The 22,962-nt window shown below is 35.9% G+C and overlaps 1 protein-coding gene across 1 annotated transcript; it reads left to right on the forward strand.

The window, feature by feature from the left end:
• Nucleotides 1–16,403: 16,403 nt before the first annotated feature.
• On the forward strand, nucleotides 16,404–22,504 carry LOC136226059 (probable cinnamyl alcohol dehydrogenase). The gene is made up of 5 exons (XM_066014348.1): nucleotides 16,404–16,568; nucleotides 16,646–16,759; nucleotides 17,504–17,731; nucleotides 20,123–20,562; nucleotides 22,094–22,504. The coding sequence occupies exons 1-5, from the start codon at nucleotides 16,480–16,482 to the stop codon at nucleotides 22,294–22,296; spliced, it is 1,074 nt and encodes a 357-aa protein (XP_065870420.1). The 5' UTR covers nucleotides 16,404–16,479; the 3' UTR covers nucleotides 22,297–22,504.
• Nucleotides 22,505–22,962: the final 458 nt, after the last annotated feature.

Here is a 22,962-nt window from a genome sequence, read left to right on the forward strand (position 1 = left end):
GAGTGTGGAGCTGTGCTAACTGACACCGAGTTAGCTGCTAGAGTTGAGCAAGTTGAGCAAGTTGATCAAGCTGACCAGACCAATACTGAGGAAAAGGAAACTACTTCCACTCACTCAGAAGAAGCTGCTCCTACTTCCACTCCACAACGTAGAAGGAGGAAGCTGGTTAAGGCCAGTGAGGTGTCGGTCAGTGAACGTCATGAGCAATCACCGACTATTCCTGAACTTGTCCTCTCCAAGACAACAAAGGATCCTTCTACCGTCAAATTAAAATTTTTCAAACGGCCCTCAACTTCCTCTACTACAACGTCGTTGGAAAAACAAGCCTCTGTTTCTTCTCAATAGGAACATGCCGAGCATACCACTTCCACCACTTCAACAAGTCAGGTTGAACCAAGCACTGCTCATGCTGTCTCCTCAAGCATGGTGCTGACTCCCCATCCTTCTGGTGTCAGCACAGACAGTGTTCGGGTTATGACTTCCATCACCAACCTCTCTGCTGATCAATCAACCTTACCTCCAACTCAAGTGCAGATTGAGCCAAGTCATCCAGTCACTGACCAGGGTACTCCTTTCACTCCACTTTCTTCTGGTCATACTGATGTACATCGGGATGCCACTGAGTCCGGTAAAAAGCTCATTGACTCAGTGCAAGCACTCATCCACGATCTTCAACATTCCGCTTCGCCTGCTGCTGGATCTTCAATTCCTGACGCAACTCAGCTCTCCCAAGTCACTCTACTTCTCAATGAAGTCAAGGGACTCAAGGATCTGCTGAATGTCGTCCTGTCATTACAAGCCCAGCAAGCTAAGCAGGATTCAATTGCCAAGTTGGCAGAGATACAGCTGTCAACAATTCAACATCTGAACTCACTCCATCAGCAAGTTCAGAAGTTGTCTGCTGTGAACACTGACTACGCTACTTCCTCAGAACTCAAGATGCTCTTTGCTCAGCTTCATACCGAGCAACTTAAGACAAATGAGCAAATGATATCCTATAGTCAGTGCTCAGTCGAGCAAATTGGTGAGGCCATACGACTACTTAACCTCAACAAGCAAGAGATGGATACTGACGCGATGAAGCAAAATGAGTTGCTATCTCTTGCACAGCAATCCTTCAATCACATCCGTCATAACAATATCCAGCGTCATCATTATGACTCAGCACTCTTGAAAACCTTCCACCAAGTCTTTTCTGGTGTCACTGAAGCTCTCATTTGGCAAGCCAAAGCACAAGCTTTCAGTGTAAATATGATCAGTGCTGCTGATCTTCATATACCAGTCGAAGTATCAGCTGATGGAGTTGCCATTTTTTATGGGGCCAATGAAAGTGCTGACAAACTAAAAGAGCTTTCACAAGAACTGACTCGAGCTGTCTTAACCGATGCGTTTAAGCTCCCTGAAGTTGACAAAATGGGGGAGAAAGCGCAAGCTGCTAGAGCTCAGCATGAGCAACGTCAGTACGAGAAAAGTCAGTCACAGGGCAAGAAAAAGAAATAGATAGGCTAGGTCTTAACTTTTGTAATATGTGCTATGTTTATTTCTTTTGTTGTGTAACTGCTGACTTCTATCAATATATCATACTTACTTCTCTTATTCAAATCTTGAGTTATGATATATGCTTTTATGTACTGAGTTATTATGTATCTTCATTTATATCAGCTTTGTTTAACACTTATAATATTTATTGACTAAATGATATGCTGACAACATGTTTGACATGATCCTATATACTTATGAAATATTCTGATAAGAACTCATTGAACAATAAATTACTCAGTGCACTCTATATGACTAAACCTTCCGCTTTATACTGAGTAAATAGAATATGTTGAAATAGCTGACCTATATCTGAAAACTGACCTTAGACTTACTCATTTAAATCCTTAAATGTCTTAAGTAAAACTAAGTCAGTAGCTCAACCCTTATGGGGGAGTTTGCTAAATTATACTAGGTCAACTATCATGGGGGAGCTCATACTGAGTTCCTTGCTGAATAGTTTTGCCAACATCAAAATGGGGGAGTTTGTTGAAACACCTTTCCACATAATTTTGATTTGACAAAATTGTTTAAGTATAAATTAAAATACATATTCTAAACACACTAAGTTTAAATGCTTTGATTTATTCTACTAATGTGTTTGTTCAATGTTGAGTGTAAATGTTATAAGTCATAAGGATTGGAAGGCCCAAGCCCAATACGGAAGCCAAGGCCCAAGTCAAACAACTCAGTACACTCGGCCCGCGTATGTCAAGACGTTGCCGTTTTGAACAAAACGCAACTCAGCAAACGAAAGGATCTAGAAGACCTTCAGGAACAACTTCACAATGAAGCTGCTGAGTAGTCTCGACAAAGCGTACAAGACAGCAGCTGTCAAAGGAAAACTTCCAGACAAAGTGTTTCCTCTTTTGGCAAAGTTCAGACGACACAGTATGCTGTCCAGTTGACTTTACCATAAAAGGAGAGACCATCCGCTGAGCTGACCGAGGACAGAAGATACACGATTGTGATTGGCCGAGAGCTCTGTGCAAGTCAGGATGACAACGACACATAGCCGTTTCCCTCCAACGGTTATTTCGAAATTCGAAATGACCGAATGACCAGACGTCTCTATAAAAAGTGCCATCACAAGCTTCACAAAAACACAGAACTTTATCAAGCCATTACGCTGACCAAATCTCTACAAGTTCTGCAAGCAAGAAGCAAAGCAAAATTCTTACACTACATTTTCATATCTGTGTAAAAGTCTAGAGTGATTGTAAATCGTCTAAAGTGTCTTAGCACATCTTTGTATTAGGACAAAAACACTTATCATTTCTAGAGATAGAAAGGAGAGGCTGAGTACTCGGTTTTAAGTACTCAGCGGAGAGATTAGGATTGAGTAGAAGTATAGAGGAAGGTACTCTTGTCATACTCAATTGCTGATATTGTAAAAGGTTTGAGGCTCTACCTTTAAAGAGCTCAGTAGAGGATTCGAAATCTCGGACGTGTTCCGGGGATAGGACGTAGGCTTAGAAGAAGCCGAACCTGGATAAATCTGCTGAGTGAAGTATTTCTAAACCTTTGACTCCTTATTTATATTGCTTGCTTAAACAATCAAAACTGACCAAGTCAAGAGGTCAAGTTGAGTTGTGCGCATTAAAACGTAAGAGCTCAGGAATAGACTCTAAGTGTTATCTCCTGACTCAAGCTAAGAAACTGACCTAGTCACCTGTTGACTAAGCCAGTATCTTGCTGTTTACTCAGCGCCGTTGTTCAAACCTTTTCTTTAGTAAAAGAAGTCTGCCTAAATTGCAAAAAAGTTTAAATAGTTCCTAACCCCCCCTTGGAACTATACTTGCAACTAAATAAGGGACCTACAGATTTTTCTTTGGAGGGTGTTAGGACATGAAAAAGGAAGGTTTGCTGAAGCTTTGGTCGAAATTGTGGCTCAATATCATAAGGATTGAGTTGTGCACATCCTTTGTAAAATGAAGAGGTGTATTGTGTCTTAATATTGGGGTGACACCTCATGCTTGCTCACAAACCTCAAATTCAGCCCTCCTAAAGTGTAAGTTAATCAATTTAGGACATATAAATTCATTCATTCATTCATTTAAGTCCTAACTCAATTAACCAATCGTTACATCTTACGACACGCTAATCGCCTACTAATCGCACGATAATCGCATTATGCATACAAAACTTCTACTGACAATGAGATGAATCTAAAATGTATGTATTCAATCATGAAAACATATATGAATGTGGGAAGACTCATATGTTAGGGTTTTGGGGATGTTACAGTTCTTCCCCCCTTAAAGAATTTCGTCCCCGAAATTCACTTACCAGAAGCTTCAAATAGGTAAGGATATTGTGTCCTCATATTTTCTTCTACCTCCCAAGTTGCCTCATCAAGTGTTTGATTATGACTCCATCTCACCTTAACCATTGGAATTTCACGGTTTCTGAGTCGTTTCATTTCTCGTCCCAAAATCTCTAAAGGTTGCTCACGAATAGTCAAGTCTGTGTTCACTATTGCAATCTCAGGTTCAGGAATCATATGACTTGGGTCTGATCTATATCTTCTTAATACTGACACGTGAAATACATCATGTATTAAAGACAATTCTGGTGGTAAAGCTAACATATACGCCAATGGTCCAACTCTCTCAATGATCTCATAAGGCCCGATGTATCTTGGATTCAACTTCCCTCTTCTGCCAAAACGAACTATTCCTTTCCATGGGGATATTTTTAAAAACACTTTAGCTCCAACTTTATATTCCATCTCTCTTCGGTGCTGATCCACATAGGCTTTCTGACGTTCCTGTGCAGCTTTTAAATACTTCTTTATGACATTGATCTTCTCAACAGTTTCCTGGACTAACTCAGGTCCTTCCAATTGCCTCATTCCTTCAACATCCCAACATATAGGGCTTCTACATGGTCTTCCATATAATGCCTCATAAGGTGCCATGCCTATACTCGAATGATAACCATTATTATAAGCAAACTCCATAAGAGGTAAATGTATATCCCACTCACCTTGGAAATTAAGAACACAAGCTCTCATCATATCCTCTAAGGTCTGAATAGTTCTTTCTGATTGTCCATCTGTCTGTGGATGAAAAGCTGTACTGAAATGCAATTTTGTTCCCAAGGAGTGCTGTAAACTGCCCCAAAATCTAGATGTAAATCTAGGATCACGATCTGAAACAATAGATATAGGTACTCCATGCAATCTCACAATTTGTTCCACATAAAGTCTAGCCAATTTATCCATCGAGTCTGTCTGTTGAACCGGTAGAAAGTGAGCAGATTTTGTAAGTCTATCCACTATCACCCATATACTATCGTGTCTACGCCTTGTTCTTGGCAATCCCATCACAAAATCCATAGTGATCCTCTCCCATTTCCACTCTGGTATGGTTAAAGGTTTTAGTTTTCCCACGGGAGCTTGATGTTCGGCTTTAACCTGTTGACATGTCAAACATTTGGAAACAAAATCAGATACATCTTTCTTCATTGTAGGCCACCAGTAAAAAGGTCTCAAATTTCTGTACATCTTTGTCATTCCTGGGTGCATAGCATAAGGAGAATTATGTGCTTCCTGTAGAATTTCTGATCTTAAATCTGCTACATCTGGAACACATAATCGACCACCTATCATCATAGTTCCATCATCTTCCACAGAAATATCAGGTCTTTTACCTTGTTGTACACGATCTCGCATTTTCTGTAAATAAGGATCATGCCATTGTGCTTCTTGGATCCTTTCTTTCAAATCTGGTTTTACCCGTAGTGTAGCCATCAAACCTGTTACTTCATTTACTTATAACTGCACATCCATGGCTCGCATCTCCACTAGTGAATTTAAACTATAACTCTTCATACTAGCCACAATATCGACACTCTTTCTACTCAAAGCATCTGCAACCACATTAGCCTTTCCTGGATGGTAATCTATTGTACAATCATAATCTTTTAATAGCTCAATCCATCGTCTTTGTCTTAGGTTCAGCTCCTTTTGTGTAAAGATGTACTTCAAACTCTTATGATCAGTGAGAATCTGAAATGTCTCCCCATATAGGTAATGTCTCCATACCTTCAATGCATGGATGACTGCTGCCAACTCTATGTCGTGTGTGGGGTAATTCATCTCATGAGGTCTCAGTTGCCTAGAAGCATATGCAATGACTTTCCCATTTTGTATTAGAACACATCCCAAACCTTGTCCCGAGGCATCTGTATAAACAACAAAGCCACCACCTTCAGAAGGTAACACTAACACTGGTGCAGATGTCAATCTCTTCTTTAGTTCCTCAAAGCTTTGGTGACATTTATCATTCCACTGGAATACAACTCCCTTTCTCAGAAATTTAGTTAATGGACCTGCAATCAGAGAAAAACCCTCTACAAATCTCCTGTAATAACCAGCTAACCCAAGAAAACTCCTAAGCTCTGTAACGTTCTTTGGCGGTTCCCATTCATCAATAGCTTTAATTTTGGAAGGGTCGGGTTGAACCCCTTCACCTGACACCACATGACCAAGGAATACAACTTCATCCATCCAAAATTCACATTTGCTCAGCTTTGCATACATCTGATTATCTCTTAAAATTTTCAAAACAATTCTCAAATGTTGTTCATGCTCACCCACAGTCCTTGAGTACACTAGGATATCATCAATGAACACCACAACAAACTTATCTAGATATGGCTGAAAAGTCTTGTTCATTAATGCCATGAAAGCTGCAGGAGCATTAGTCAAGCCAAAAGGCATCACAAGAAACTCAAAATGACCATACCTTGTACGAAAAGCAGTTTTAGGTATGTCAGCTTCTGCAACTCTCAACTGCCAATAGCCCGATCTTAGATCAATCTTTGAAAAATGACGAGCTCCTCTAAGCTGATCTAGCAAATCATCAATCCGAGGCAATGGATACTTGTTTTTCATTGTCATTCTATTCAGTTGTCTGTAATCAATACACAATCGCATACTTCCATCTTTCTTCTTCACAAATAATACAGGTGCTCCCCACAGTGAAGTATTGGGTCGTATAAACCCCTTCTCAAGTAGTTCTTCTATTTGTTTCTTCAATTCTTGTAATTCCATTGGAGCCATTCTATATGGAGCAATTGATATAGGAGATACTCCTGGCATGGTCTCAATAGGAAAATCAATCTCCCTATGAGGTGGTAATCCTGGTAGTTCATCTACGAATACATCTGCAAAATCTTTCACCACTGGAATATTCTCCAATTTACCTCCATCCTCCCTAGTGTCCACAACATGAGCTAAATATGCCTCACACCCATTTCTAATCCATCTGATTGCTTGAATTGAAGATATTAAACAAGACGGCACAACCTTTCTCTCCCCAACAAATAACACAGTTGATTCTAAATTAAAATGTAACACAACTTCCTTTGAACAACAATCAACTTTAGCTTCATATTTACACAGCCAATCCATCCCCAAAATAATATCAAATTCTCTAAACCCCATAACTACTAAATCTATAGGGAACTCACTTCCCCTCACTTTTATAGGACAATCTCTCAGAACCTGATTTACAATAACATTATTCCCAACTGGTAGGATAACTCCCACATCATATCCTAATGGTTCTACCTTCCCATTTATTTTCAATATAAACTCAGGTGTTATGTATGAATGAGTGGATCCAGGGTCAATCAAAACAAAAGCTAAGGTATCAAGGACAGAAATTGTACCGGATATAACCTCTGGTGCTATTTGAGCTTCACCCCTCGTCATATTGAAGGCTCTATTTCGTGGTAAATTTTGTGTCTGTCCACCCATAGGAGCATCATGTCTACCCCCTCTACCTCCTCATCGACCTCTGCCTCTATCCACTCCAGCTGCACCACCTCCTATATTAGACTGAGGTTGAACTCTCTCTCCTCTATCAACTAATAAGGGACAATCATTACGATAATGGCCTGTTTCTCCACACTCAAAACATGTACCCTTCTTAAATGAACCATAACACTCTCCTGTGTGAGATCGGCCACATCTGCCACAAACCAGGGAAGGTCCCCAACACTCACCTCTGTGTACCCGTCCACATGTCTGATAAGCTAGAAAAGATGTTGTCCTCGCTCCTCTTCTATACCCATTATTAAACCGACCACCTGAAAATCTGTTACTACCAACAGATGGAGCACTACTCAAAACATCTCCAAATCCGCCCCGTGATCTAGTCCCACCACGATGGATACTACTACTACCTCTAAATTGTTGAGAATAGCCTCTAGAAGAAACTGAGAATCCACCTCTCTTTGATGGCCTGCTAGACTGGCCCTCTGTATCAAATCTAGCCCTTTTGGTTACAAAAAGTTGTTCTCTATCTTTCACAATTTCCTCAGCTCTGAGTGCAGATTCTACTACCAATCTAAAGCTCGTTTCATGTGCATGAATCCCCATTCTAACATCTGGGTGTAGAACATGTTCAAACCTATGACATTTTGCTTCTTCTGTAGCCACATTTGCAGGTGCATATTTGGCTAAGGTGTTAAACTTAAGCTCGTATTCAGCCACAGACATATCCTCCTGCATAAGGGTCAAAAACTCTGTTTGTTTCCTATCTTTGTATATCATTGGCATGTACTTATTAGTGAACAACTTCTTGAAAATATCCCATGTTATTTCAGTTCTAATTCTTGTCCTTTTTATAGATCTCCACCATTCTAAAGCTTCTCCAGTGAAAAGATTAGAAACATATTTAACCATTGAGTCCAGTCGACATTTTGTGTTCTCAAGTACATCTTCAATCTTGGCCCACCATTTATCAGCTATATCAGGATCTGTGCTACCCTCAAACTCTATTGCACCCATCTTTTTAAGCCTTTCAAATTTTTTATCAAAGATTGGCGCATCTCGACGAGCTTGAACACGTGGCTGAGGCTGACCTTGAGCCAAATAGATTCCCATCATTTCTTCAAACTGGTTATAACCCTGCGGATAACCTGCATGTCCTGAAGCTCCTATATGTTCTGAGCACCCAGACTCATGAACATGACCAACTGAACCATGACTAGACATATTACCGGATTGTCCATTCTCACCATCAGACTCCATAACCCTACATGAAACATGACCATGTCAACATGCTTTAGAATAAGAAAATATGATTATGTGGTCTTAACCTAGGAATCCAAAACAAGTCATACACAACCTAATCCCTAGGAAAGTAGACCCGCTCTGATACCACTAAATGTAACCCCCTCACTTGGATCACATGATATCTCACACAATATTAGTTATAGACATGCTTTCAATTCTCAATCATATAAACTTCAATCTCATATAAACTTTACATATTATACACAAGAGAAAGCATTTACAATTTACAATACACGTTTAAGTCATTATCCTGCATAGAGGATTTACAAAACAAAAGTACATCACAAGACTCCAAAATGCCTAGATGAGAATGGACTGACACTGCTGGTGCGACCTTAAGCAAGAAGAACTCCACCTAACCTGTAAAATCTGTTGGCAAGGGGTGAGCTGCCTACTCAATAAACATATTACGCATATATGTATATACAAAAGTAATGTAAAGAGCACAAAGCAAAATATATCATTAGTACCAAGTTAGAATTTATTCATTTGTTTCACTTATTATAATAATACTTATTTTAGAAAGGCCTTGCTGTACTTAAACAATATATATAAAATGGTCCTTGGGCCCAATCTGTATTCCGGCTCACTAAATTCGGAATACAATCATCTGTGCTACGGAGGAGTTACACTCAACTCACGTACTCATATATCTCAACACATGTGCTTCCGGCTCACAGTATTCGGAAAGCACTCTCAACTTGGACCATTTCACATATCCATCTAAGCAAGCTCATATTCATTTATAATCCAACCATTATTCAGTTCCAGTATGTGCATAAGACTCAACATGCCGTATTTACTCATAACACTGCAACATACTCAATCATATCACTTTCTTATCAATAATAACGTATCACAAACACTCAAACATTATTCACATCATTCACATCAGATTCAACCACATCTCACACTCAACAAGTCACAAGGAACAATACATTCATACACATATATAAGCGATATGCTTACCGTCGCACTTGGTTCGATCTATTCAACACGATCGGGTGTGCGTTCAATTGCACCTTGTCCTCCTAATGTCACATAACATTTATACCATTATCCTTAACATAAACTTAATGACAATATACACTAATGAATGCTCTATGATTTACAAGACACTAACTCCACAAAGTTCATGCAATCTAATCCTTTTGTCTTAGATCATCACATGACCTACTTGCACACATTCTGCCATAACTTTCTCTATATGAATCCAAATGTCTTGTTTCTTGAACCTACTGAAACTAGACATATATGGGTATAACATATTCAAAATTCACATTAATATCACTTCTACACAATATATGGCATTCAAAATGATTATGTCCTATTTCCAGCCAAGAAACAGACTACCCAGATTTGCATCTACCATAATTCACTCAACCTAGCTCACACTAAACACAATGGATTATCAAATCCTTTTACAGACATATAATTCACGTAGTTAGAAACACTTTTGTATAGATAAACTTTCCTAAATTATGACTCTAAGGTCCTCAAAATGCTACATCAACATGGCTGCCTCACATGACATTCCATTTTGAGGCAGTCATGATCCATCTAGGTTTTCTTCCTCTATATATGGAATTAAAGTCTCATATTTTACAGAGGGTTTCATAACACATATAGGAACATAGTTTATTCTTTATGTATCTTCAAATTCGAACAATATCAATATGAAAAACATGCTCCAAAATGACTGAAAGCAGTACCCTAGATTTCTGTTTAGGGCACTTGATATATATCTTTCATTTGGACAGCCTATAACCACTTTAAACAACACCAAAACTCAACAAACTCAATCACAACTCATCCACAACAAATCCTATAATCATACCTAGGTATTTCAGAATCTCCAACTCATAGAAAACAAGCTAAAACAACATACTAACCTTCAACTTGTGTCTATCACCTAGTATGCTTCCTAACTTGACTTGTTTGGCTTGAAAATGGAAGAAATTGGAAGATTTTTCTTTGGAGGGTGTTAGGACATGAAAAAGGAAGGTTTGCTGAAGCTTTGGTCGAAATTGTGGCTCAATATCATAAGGATTGAGTTGTGCACATCCTTTGTAAAATGAAGAGGTGTATTGTGTCTTAATATTGGGGTGACACCTCATGCTTGCTCACAAACCTCAAATTCAGCCCTCCTAAAGTGTAAGTTAATCAATTTAGGACATATAAATTCATTCATTCATTCATTTAAGTCCTAACTCAATTAACCAATCATTACATCTTAACGACACACTAATCGCCTACTAATCGCACGATAATCGCATTATGCATACAAAACTTCTACTGACAATGAGATGAATCTAAAATGTATGTATTCAATCATGAAAACATATATGAATGTGGGAAGACTCATATGTTAGGGTTTTGGGGATGTTACAGCAACAGCCACAAACCACCTCTAGGTTTTATGAATGGCCTATCCTCAACAGTGAGAGCTAGGCGATGGAATGTTGAGGCCAACAACATGGTGCCAAGAGCTAAACGACGGCCCGAAGCCAGAGCCTTAGCAATGATCAATATTTCTGCAGTAGGCCTGAGGCCTAACGGCTCAAAGATATAATTGCTAAGCATCATCCACAGAAAATGCACATGATCCTCATCATCCAATTCCCTCTTGTCCAATTTCCTTCTGATCATTTGGACATACGTCCCGACCTCTTTGGATAAGATAGCCTTCACTTCAGGAAACACATTTGTCTCAACACAACTCGGGACCTCCTCTCCGATAATAGGCAACCCCGTCAAAGCCACTACATCACGTAAGGTGATAGACATGGGACCCAGCGGAAGGATCAACGAATTACACACCGGCGACCAATAATTCAGTACCCCCTCCAGTACATTCACACAAGGAGTAATTTCATGACGGGTCAGACGAATAAAATCCCTAATGCCAACTTGGTTCCAAACACTCGCATATCTCGGCTCTAGGCGATCTACAAGGTCATTCCATCCAATGTAACAGCAAGGAAATATCAGCCCTTTCTTACTTGCAGGGAATTGATAAGTTTTTCTATGGAGGGCCAATTCGGTAGAACTGCTCATGGGATATGGGGGCAAAGGGGAATTATTCACAGCAACAGGGCTAATAGTAAAGACACAATCCTGAAATTGAAGTATAAAAACGATCAATTAAAGCCTATCGATGCTACCTTCAAACACATGATCAGGAAATTGCAAAGTTCATTGAAAATTACCTCCTGCAAGCCAAGTGTTATGCCTAAGCGAGAATCAGCGCGAATGGTGTCAGAATAGGAGCACGCAGCTGAGACAGACAGACACGAAATTTCAGCAATACAATCCCATTGACACATGGTAGTTCTAAAAATTCTCACATTAAATTTCAATTCAATTTATCAGCTTTTCAATGAATATAATTCTACATATACAAAAGCAAAAGCAACAGAGAAAGAAAATATAGAAGGAAAATAGCTTGCATACCCATGTTTGAAAAGATTGAGAGCTTGATTCCGAATGCTTCTTGAGCTTTGGGGAAAGAAAATGGTAGAAACAAAAATAACAAAAGAGGAAGAAAAGTTGTAGATTGATTAAGATTGAGAGAGTTCCTAGGCAATTCAAATTCTAAAAATCCTACAGGATTCTCTCTCTATTATCTTGATAATATAAAAAAAAAAAAAAAAGATATTTAATAAAACTTCTTTTATGCATAAATTTTATTTTGTTAATTCATTTATGCACAAAAGAGGGGGGCAATTGTTGGCCCAAAATAAATAAATTTTATTTTATATATATATATAATGCTTGTTTGTCAATTTTAGGATATAGTTTTCATTGTATCTAGAAAATAATAATGATAAAATAAAAATAATAAATACATTCGTAAATTCATCCCAAATACGCGAGGCGTACATCTTCATACGCGGGGCGTACTCCACACATCCAAAGGCGTTTCAGGATCAGGAGCACGTTTACGCGGGGCGTGCATTTCCATACGCAGGGCGTATACCGCGCATCCGAAGACGTTCCACTTCAGAGACTCGTTTACGCGGGACGTACCCTTCCATACGCCACGCGTAAACGTCATCGACAGAACGCGCAAGCTTTAGAAGCCCTGATACGCAGGGCGTAACCGACATTACGCGGGGCGTATCCTCTCTTTCGGCAGCAGTTGGAAGCAGTCAACAGCAGTTAGTGGGAGTTGAAGAAGTTAAGTTAGTTGGTGATGTGGCAAGTTAGTGGGAGAGAATTTCAAGGGGTAGTTGGTGAATAATTACCAAAATGCCACTGAATAATTACCAAAATGCCACTCCAAAATACTATAAATAGACCTCCTCCCCTTCATAAAAAAACACTCAATCCAACACAACAAAACCCCTTCCTAAGGTCCCTTCTAATGCTCTCTAGTTCTTAGTTCTAGTTCTTAGTTCTTAAGTCCCTTTGTTCTTAGTTCTTCAAGTTCTTTCTTTCGTTCTTCATTTTTTCTTAGCTTCGATTCCTCTTTTAGCTCTTCTTTAGCTCCAATTAAAGTTCCAATAGCCTCTTTCCAAGTTTTTCTAATTCAATTTAGTATTCCAAGTCTTTAATTTGCTCAATTCCTAGCTAGAGCTCTGTTTTCAAATCGATTTTCCAGATTCGTCCAATTACTTTCAAAGCCCGATTGCGTCTATTTAAATTCATTTTTTGCTTTCAATCCCTTCGACAAAGTTGTTCCTGATGTTTTGAAGTTCAATCTAGTATATTTATTTGCCCAATTCCGTGCCCAGAAACTCTATTTACAAGCCGATCTGTCCAACCCAAATCCTTTTAGACATTCTGTTTCCAGAATTTTCCAGCTTCGTCCAGTTATTTTCAACTCCCAATTTCGTCTACTTAGCATCTGTTTTAGCCTTCGATCCCTTATAGAAGTTTGTTCCTGACCTCCTGAAGTTAAATTTAGCCTATTTACTCGTTCAATTCCGTGTTCTTAAGCATCCAAACGAGCCTCCCGAAGTTGAGAGTTAAATTTGCCCCATTTGCCTACCAACGTTTTGCCATTGCCAAGATCACATACCATACGGGCCCGACCGGTTGCAGCTCTCCAAGGACCTCGCACCGACACCAAAATTCAACATCAATCCGAGATAGCTATTGTGGCTCCGAGTTTGTTGTTGAATTCCAATTTATTTTAATTGCATTTCAATTCCTTGTATTTGATTTGTTCTTCCAGTTCAATTGAATTAGCTATATGTTTAGTATAGAAGTTCTTCAATTGTAATTCATTTTCAATTTCATGCTTACCTCAAACACATGTATTCAAACCTTGATTTACATCAATAAAATACCGATTTTTCACCAAATCTCGTGTTAATTTCGCACCTTCAATTTCTTTACTTTTCACGTCTTCAATCTATACGCTTAGCTTAAATAAAAACAATTTATCTCGCAAAGTTTCTATAACGGCGCGAGAGACCCAAGAGGGACTTTTTCAATCCTTGCGTCCCTCGCCAATCGTTTCATTTAAAATTCAAGTTTTGACGCGCAAATTCTATAAACTTAACCATTTTAATTGAGAGGTAATCTTCTCTGGCACGCCCGCACCCTAACCACACGTGACAAGATTGAAAATTAGCATATTCGTAAAATATCGCTAACAAGTAGAGAAACCAAATGACACATAAAATTAGTACTCCACCGTTTTCTTTTTACTATTACTGTGTTAGGAATAGTTCACCTAAAAGATTTGTTTGGGTTTAACCCCTTGATAATAAATCAAATCTCCACTTTCCGAAAAGCATAATACAGTACCAAATTTGGTCCAATCCCCATAAAACAATAATATGAATGAGGAAAGCTTGAAATGTTCAAAAAAAAAAAAAAAAAAATACAAAAATACTTTTAACGTTTATATTTTGGAGTAATTTTATTTTTAACGTCTAAAATATTACAATTTTATCTTTAATATTGACATCCAAGTACAATCTTACTTCTAACATTGATAAGTTGAGTCCATTAGAGAAAATATTCATCAAATTGTTTTATCAGTCATGAATCTTGTAATTTACACTTTACATGTGCATTATTTTATCACTCATTAGTAACAGACACAAACATATTGTTGAACTTGAAATTTTGAAAAAAAAAATTAAACATATATATTGTATTTTATACGAATTGGACAAAAAAAATTTCAAATATTTCACAAAATTTTAAAATATTAATCTTTAGTTCTATTATTAAAAAATAAAAAATATGAAATCTTTTTTTTAGAATCAACTTACGTGCAATTAGTACAAAACAATAAATAAAATATCTCTGTGTTTTATAATAATTTCTAAAATTGACCAAATTAACCAACGTTAGGTGTAAAATTGTTCTTGACTGCCAACGTTGTGAACAAAATTACACTATTTTAAACTTTATAAAAAATTGCTCATACTTATAAACGTTAACTTTTAAAGTATTTTTACACCTTATCCTATAACGATAGATCCATACTAAACGGGGTGTTTGGTATTCTATTGAGATAGAGATAGGGATAAAGGTTGTGATATGGATAACGATAAATGGTTGGGATAAGGATAAAAATATGATAGTCGAAAATTATTATTCAAGGTTTGGTATGTGGGATAGAGATAAGGATAAAATAATACATTTTACTATTTCAACTCTATTTAAACTACATAATATTAATTTGAGGGTTAAGATGGACTTTTTCATCCTATTAAAATCGCAAGAACTTATCCACCTCTTTATACCATCCCGTCCTGGGTATAGGATTTGAGAGATAAGAAGTTTATCTCTCATCCGTCTCACTTTTCTATCTCTCAAACAAATACGGGATAATTTATCTCGTGTTTTTTATCTCTATTCTAATTCCTATATCCTTCTTTAATGTGCGCAAATTTTATTTTATTTTTTTTTAAAAAAACACCCATAATATAACAGATAAACAACTTTATTACGCCGTAATATGACTGTTTCTAATTACAGTTAAAACATATTTTCAAATGTAATAATTCAGCTAAATTTCTTTTTTGAGGTTTAACCCTATTATTAATAAATGGGTTAATACACATATTTGCCTTCGTGTTTTCTCGAAAAAAACAGATTTGCTCTTAAATTAAATAAACTCACAAAACTATCCCTGAATTTTCCATAAACCTGCAATTATATCCTAATCTGACGGAGCTGCTAAACGACGATGACATCAAACCTTCTTATCTCCAGAAAAACTTCAGAAAAGAACAACCAATCACAAACAGAAAAAAATATGCACATTCAATTTCGATTAAAAGCAAGTTAGAAGAACAGATTGGTTAAAATTCATTTTCATAAAAGCTCAATCAACCTAATAAAATGGCTTCTAAACCTCCTAATTAATCCAAAAGCAATAGCAATAGAAAACAATAAGAAACCAAATGAATTTTGATTGTCGTCATCCAATTTTTTTGGAGACAAGAAGGTTTGATGTCATCGCCGTTTAGCAGCTCTGTCAGATTAGGGTATAATTGCAAGTTTATGGAAAATTCAGGGATAGTTTTGTGAGTTTATTGGATTTAAAGGTAAATCTATTTTTTCTGTGAAAACACAAGGGCAAATATGTGTATTAACCCTTGATAAATCTCCACCTTCCAAAAAGCATAATATTACCAAATTTGGTCCAATCCCCAAAAACATCGTTATGAATTAGGAAACCTTGAAAAGAAATCAAATGGTGTCCCATCCCCAATCCAATCAACAACAACACAGTAATACAATAGGTGTCACAAGCATAGGATAACCTCCCACCCACCCCACTCACCAACTCCCCCACTCCTCATATCTCCATTTATTCCCCCCCTTCCTCCTCTAAATTCCATTCTGTATCATCTTTTTCACATCAAAACAGATAAAAAAATATGGGGAGCCTTGAAAATGAGAAAACAATTATTGGATGGGCAGCAACAGACCCATCTGGAATCTTATCACCATACACTTACTCCATCAGGTTTCAGTTCATCCTTCAATTTTTTCATTTTTTTCAATTTCCCCCCTTAATTTGTCGTCTTTTTCAATCTAATCCAGAAACACAGGAGCAGAGGATGTTCTGATCAAGGTTATTTGCTGTGGAATCTGTCATACTGATCTTCATCAAGTTAGAAATGATCTTGGGATGTCACAATACCCCATGGTTCCTGGGTAATTATAATCTTTAATCCATGATTAGAGAAAACTATTTTTATAAGGCAAAAAATATTATTAAGTTGTGAATATCTGATTTAAAAATACATTATTGACTTTATCTGTATTTAAAATTATTAAAAAAAAATTTAGAGTTTTGATTAAGATTTTTACAGTTTTACTATAGTCAGATGACACATCTAAAACTGGTTTTAAACAGTAAAAAAAAATACTAATTTCGAATGGAGATACCATTTATAACAGTCATCAATGGTTTAATGATACCAAAAATAAATTACCAGAGGTTTAATGTATTCAAATCAAAGATAAAGAACTTAATGAACCAAAAAATAAAATATAGATATCTAATGATACTTTCGGCCTTTTTTATAAAAAGCCACTATAAAAGGCAAACAAAAGGTATCTAACCAAATGTCTAATGGCTCGTTTGTTTTACCTCCGTGATATGGTTTGCTGTTTGCTTTTTGAAACTAAAAAAGCAGCAACTAAACATCCCTAAAATTCAAATGTCTAATAGTTCATTTGTTTTACCTCTTTTGCTGGTACTGTTTCCTATGGTTTGTTGTTTGCTTTTTTTTTTTTTAATAAAAAAGCAGCAACCAACACCTCTAAAATTCAAATAGGGGAAAATGGAGTATCCAGACACTCCATTAGTTTAAGATTTGAGAAGTAAACATACCTACATACTCCTGATTTTAATTTGATTTTAATTTATTTCAATTTTTTTTTATGTTTTGATAGGCATGAAGTGGTGGGGGAAGTAGTGGAGGTTGGATCAGATGTGACCAAATACAGAGTAGGAGATGTGGTTGGTGTTGGAGTTCTGGTTGGATGTTGCAGAAGTTGCAGTCCTTGCAATTCAGATATTGAGCAGTATTGCAATAAGAAAATATGGTCTTATAATGATGTTTATACAGATGGAAGACCAACTCAAGGTGGCTTTGCTCAATCTATGGTGGTTCATCAAAAGTAATTACCCAAATCATAATTATTATTTTTTTGTGGCTTTTCTTAATTTAATGGGTTAGGACTGCAAAAGATTGGAACTTTTCAGTTTTGGGATTAGAAAAAATGATATTTTCCATTGAAAAATGGGGAAGAAAATCTAATTTTCTCATTTTCTTGTCCCTTTGTCCGGAGAACTTTTACTGTGAACCGGATTAGTACTGGTCATTCCAGTCAGATGATGTCATATTATCAGTTGAGTCATATCATTTGAGTGTACCCGAATTAGTACTGGTTATTTCACTCAAATGATGTCAGTAGTTGTTAGGAACGCAAATGATGATGTCATATCAGTAGTTGTTGGGATGACATCAAATCATTTGTGTGGCTTTGTCCTAACGTATAAATTTTCAAAAGAAAATCTGTTGTCTCAATTTCATTGTCCCATTTTATATTTTTCTTACAAAAAGTGGTTCCTTTTCGATGCATGGATCCTAACTCGCAAAATATATTATTTTAATTAAGTAGTGATCACTTTTTATGAGAGGGATATGGAATGAGACACTGAGATGGAGACAACCGATTTTGTTCCGAAATTTTCTATGATTTATTTTTAACTCAATTTGTGACATATATCATATTTATTCTACTTTAATTCTATTAATTTTAATTAACTTTAGATAAATTAAAATAATTATTTTGAGTGGAAATGGATAAAGTGACAAGGAAATGGGAGGATCATATTTTCCTTTTTTTTTTGTTAGGGGCATGATTAAAGAAGCAAAAATTGAATTTTTTTTTTTTAGTAATTTTACATTTTTGCATCTAAAACAAACCATTCACTAAAAAAAGTTTCTTTTTGTTATTGGATTGATTAAAAAAGACAAAGATTTCAACTTTTTTTTTTTTATATTGGTATCATGTTGGAGGTCCATTTTTTTGACTTTTTCCATTGAAAACATAGTCATTCTTGCTTTTAAAGCAAAACCCATTTCCAAAAAACATTTCTTTTTAATAGGGTAGGGACATGATTTCATCTAAATCAATACCCTAGTCCCAAAAATGTTTCTTTTTGTTATTGGAGTGATAAAAAAAAGATAAATGACCCATTTGACTCCTCAGTCAGTAGTGTTCATATGGATTCTAATGACCACGGTGAATGTGGTCATTCAATATTAGATGTAGGCTGATTAAAATCCTAAGGTGGAGATTCAAAGCATCCTAAGGCTTAGATTTAATCAGCCTATATCTAACGGTGAATGACCAAATTCACATGGTCATCAGGGTCCAGGTGAAAAATACTGTTTTGACTCGCTTAGTTTTGTCTATTTGATTTTGTTATTAGTTGATTTTTCTGTTTAAATAAGTTGTTTTTTTATCTTTTTTCTCAAATTCAGAAACAAAAATTAAATCCGAAGCGAAACGGGTGCAAATATTTCAACTTTTTGATATTGGTTTCAGGTTAGAGGTCAATATATTTGACTAGTTCCATTGAATTGAATACATAGTCATTCTTGCTTTTAAAGAAAATCCCATTTCAAAGAAAGAAAAAATATCTTTGTTAGGGACATGATTAAAGAAGCAAACTTTTTCACAAGTGTTCACAGTTTTGCATTTGAAGCAAAACCCATTTCAAAAAAATGATTCCTCTCTTATTGAGTTACTCTTATATCTCAGTTTTGTCACAGCTTATTTGTCGTAATTTTGTTAGTCTAGTTATCATACCATTAAGGGTACTTGTATGACGTTAACAATTACGATGACATATTTGGCTATTTATTTGATATAAGTAAAGTAAGAGATGATGTGGATGTGATATAGAGACATCTTTTGTGTGATTTGAAAAACATGAGGATATATTTAGTGCGTTTATTTGATATAAGGGCATATGTTTCGTTAGGGACATGAGCTCGAAAACTTTTTTATATTGGTGTTCACACTTATAAATTTAAACCAAAACACATTTCAAAAAAATGATTCATTTTCTTATAGCATCTCCAAAAGACTCTTAGTGCACACTTTCTAAAAATAATATAAATAATTGACTCTTAGTGATTTAAGAGTGCCTAAGACATATTATCTCCAATAATACTCTTTATATTCACTCCTTATTTATTATTTTATTATTAAATTATTAATTGTTGTTATATTTACCAATAGTGTGAGGGGAGAGATTCCTCAATAATAAATTATTAATAAAAAATTAATTAAGAGGCAAAGAGAAGTTCTCTATTAATAGGGAGGTTGGATAGACTCTTAATGATTTGAAGAGCCACTAAGAGGCTGTTGGAACTGATTTTTCATTCTCTCTTCTCAAATTTTAACTTAAGAGCTAACTTAAGAGGCTGTTGGAGATGCTCTTACTAGATTGATCAAATCACCCAAAGATTGAAACTTTATTGAACTGGATTTCAGGTTTGTGGTGAAAATCCCAGAAGGAATGGACCCAGAACAAGCAGCACCACTACTATGTGCAGGACTAACAGTATACAGCCCACTGAGCCACTTTGGGCTAAAAAAGAGTGGTCTAAGAGGAGGCATTTTAGGACTTGGAGGAGTTGGTCATATGGGTGTTAAAATAGCTAAAGCAATGGGTCATCATGTTACTGTTATAAGTTCTTCAGACAAGAAAAGACAAGAGGCTTTAGAACATCTTGGAGCTGATCATTATTTGGTTAGTTCAGATTCAGATAAGATGCAAGAAGCTGCTGATTCACTTGATTATATAATTGATACAGTGCCTGTTGCTCATCCACTTGCACCTTATCTTGCTCTGTTGAAACTTGATGGGAAGTTGATTTTGATGGGTGTTATTAATACTCCTCTTGAGTTTCTCACTCCTATGGTTATGCTTGGTAAGCCTAATTTTACTCTTATCGTATGAAATAGTTTAATTTTTACGTCGTGGTAGAAATTTTGGGTCAATTTTATACTTATCTTAGAAAATGGGAGAGCAGAATTAGTTTTCATATACAAAACAGTGCAATTTAAGTCTTACTGCGGACACCGGGTTGCCATTAGAAGACAGGGTTCAATGCATAACTTACATAGTTGTCTTAAAATGGTCACTAAATTTCAATTTGTCTCAATAAAAGCACTCAACTATGAGTTGTCTCATATTGACGTATCACTTATGTCATCATTCCGATGTTCTTTAATTACTGAAATCGTCATGGTGACCTATTTGAGACAAAACTCAAAGTTGAGTGATTTTGTTGAGATAAATTGAAGTTGAGTGGCCATTTTGATATATCAATGTAAGTTTAGTGACCAATGGTGCATTTAACCCTCAGAAGATATGCAATTTCAAGTCTTGTTGGAGCCAGAATAGTGGAGGTTATAGGATGGTCAAAACATGAAATTGCACGTGAAAATAAAAATTCAATTAGTCTTGATCGTAAGTTTAAGATTGCAATGTTTTATACGTGAATGTTAAATCCGCTCTTCTCATACTACAGTCTTATATTTGTACCTTGTTTTGCTTACAAAAATTAGTGACAATTTTTTAAAAAGGTCAAAATTAAGCTAGAATATCTACCATGGATCAAAATTAAGTGGTTTTATATATTGAGGGTCAAATTGAGTTTTTCCAATAATTCTAGGGGTAAAACTGACTATTATCCCTTTTCATTTCTATATTGAGTTTCAGCTTTCTAATTTGTGAAAAAATGGGAAAAAGTAGAAATGTGACCTAATTCGGTGAAGTAGTGGTCTCTTCACTCAAATGATATTACATTAGCAGTTCGGGTGACGTGACACCATCTGAGTGTAAGGATCATTACTGATCCCGGTCCACAATAGAATTTTTCCAATTGGACAATTTTATTTAATAAGACATTAACGTTCTCTTTAGAGTAGCTTGCCCTTTTTAGATAGGGTCCTTTTGGATGTGGTGTTTACAATAAAACAACAAATAGTAAACACTAGGTTTTCCTTTTATATAATTTTTTTAAGTAGATTTAAAGGGTTCGGTTAAGATTGTGAAATAACTTTTTCTACCTATTTTATAAGGAAAATCAGGTAAATATCTACGGTAACTGTAACAACAAATTAAACTCTATTTAGAGGGTGCAAAAACCAAGAACATATCTAGGAGGGTTGGGATGGGCTTGAAAATCCACCGTTTTTCGGTGGTTGGAAATTTTTATTGAATGTGTATAGGGCTTTAATTTTAAATAAAAGCATCCAAAATTTTCAATTAAATATTCTTACATTTGATCATTAAGGTCCATGTGAATATTCCTGAACATATTTAAATGGTGTTCGAGTAACCTTGAACTCATTAAAGATATCTAATTAATTATAAAAAGAACATAAATAAACTTTAATTCTTATTTGTAACTAATGATTTTGTGTTTTTTTTTTTTTTTTTTGAATTTTTATTAGGGAGAAAGTCTATCACAGGAAGTTTTATTGGGAGCATGAAAGAAACAGAGGAAATGCTAGAATTCTGCAAGGAAAAAAGATTAACATCAACAATAGAAGTTGTCCAAATGGATTATGTTAACAAAGCTTTCGAAAGGCTCGATAAAAACGACGTCAGATATAGGTTTGTTGTTGATGTTGCTGGCAGCAAACTCCAACCATGAGAGCAAATATTATATTTTTAATTTACTACAATATATTGTGTTTTTTTTCAATTAATAAATATAGGCTGGGGTGTTTTTTTTATGAGATATAATGTTTGATGTGTATTTTATGGTTTTTTTAATTCCATGATTTGTTTTGTGGTTGTGATTTTTTGTAATGAAAATTTGTTGGATATTATTCTAATAACCATATTTGTTTTAATGTGAATGTGAGAAATCTTATTCTAATTAGGTCTCACTATTGTATGTTGAAACTTTCAATTGGATTCCTTTCTTAATTAAAATAAAACTTAGGTTTGGTTTTGATTAGTGATACTCTAAAGAATATTTCATAAAAACGCTCTTAACACGTAGATCAATATCACCATTCGGATCTGGAAGACTGATCAGAACTGGCTGATATTAAGAAATGAATATTCTATAAAAATGTGAATGGACGTATACATCCACCGTTCGTCCTAGCAAGCATACGATTTGGAAAGAGGAACCGTTAGATTAGGATAAATGGTTGAGAGACATGCGGTACAAGCCAGAATGCGCCACCTGACACCAAAGAGGCCCTCGACCCAATGAAATGAAGACATCTGAAAGCAAGATTGTTATAGGGTTAAGGTGCAAAAATACCCCTAACGTTTTGGGTTAGGAGCAATTTTACCCCTAACGTCT

This window comes from Euphorbia lathyris, chromosome 4, assembly GCF_963576675.1.
Source record: "Euphorbia lathyris chromosome 4, ddEupLath1.1, whole genome shotgun sequence".
In the NCBI taxonomy this organism is placed as follows: Eukaryota; Viridiplantae; Streptophyta; class Magnoliopsida; order Malpighiales; family Euphorbiaceae; genus Euphorbia; species Euphorbia lathyris.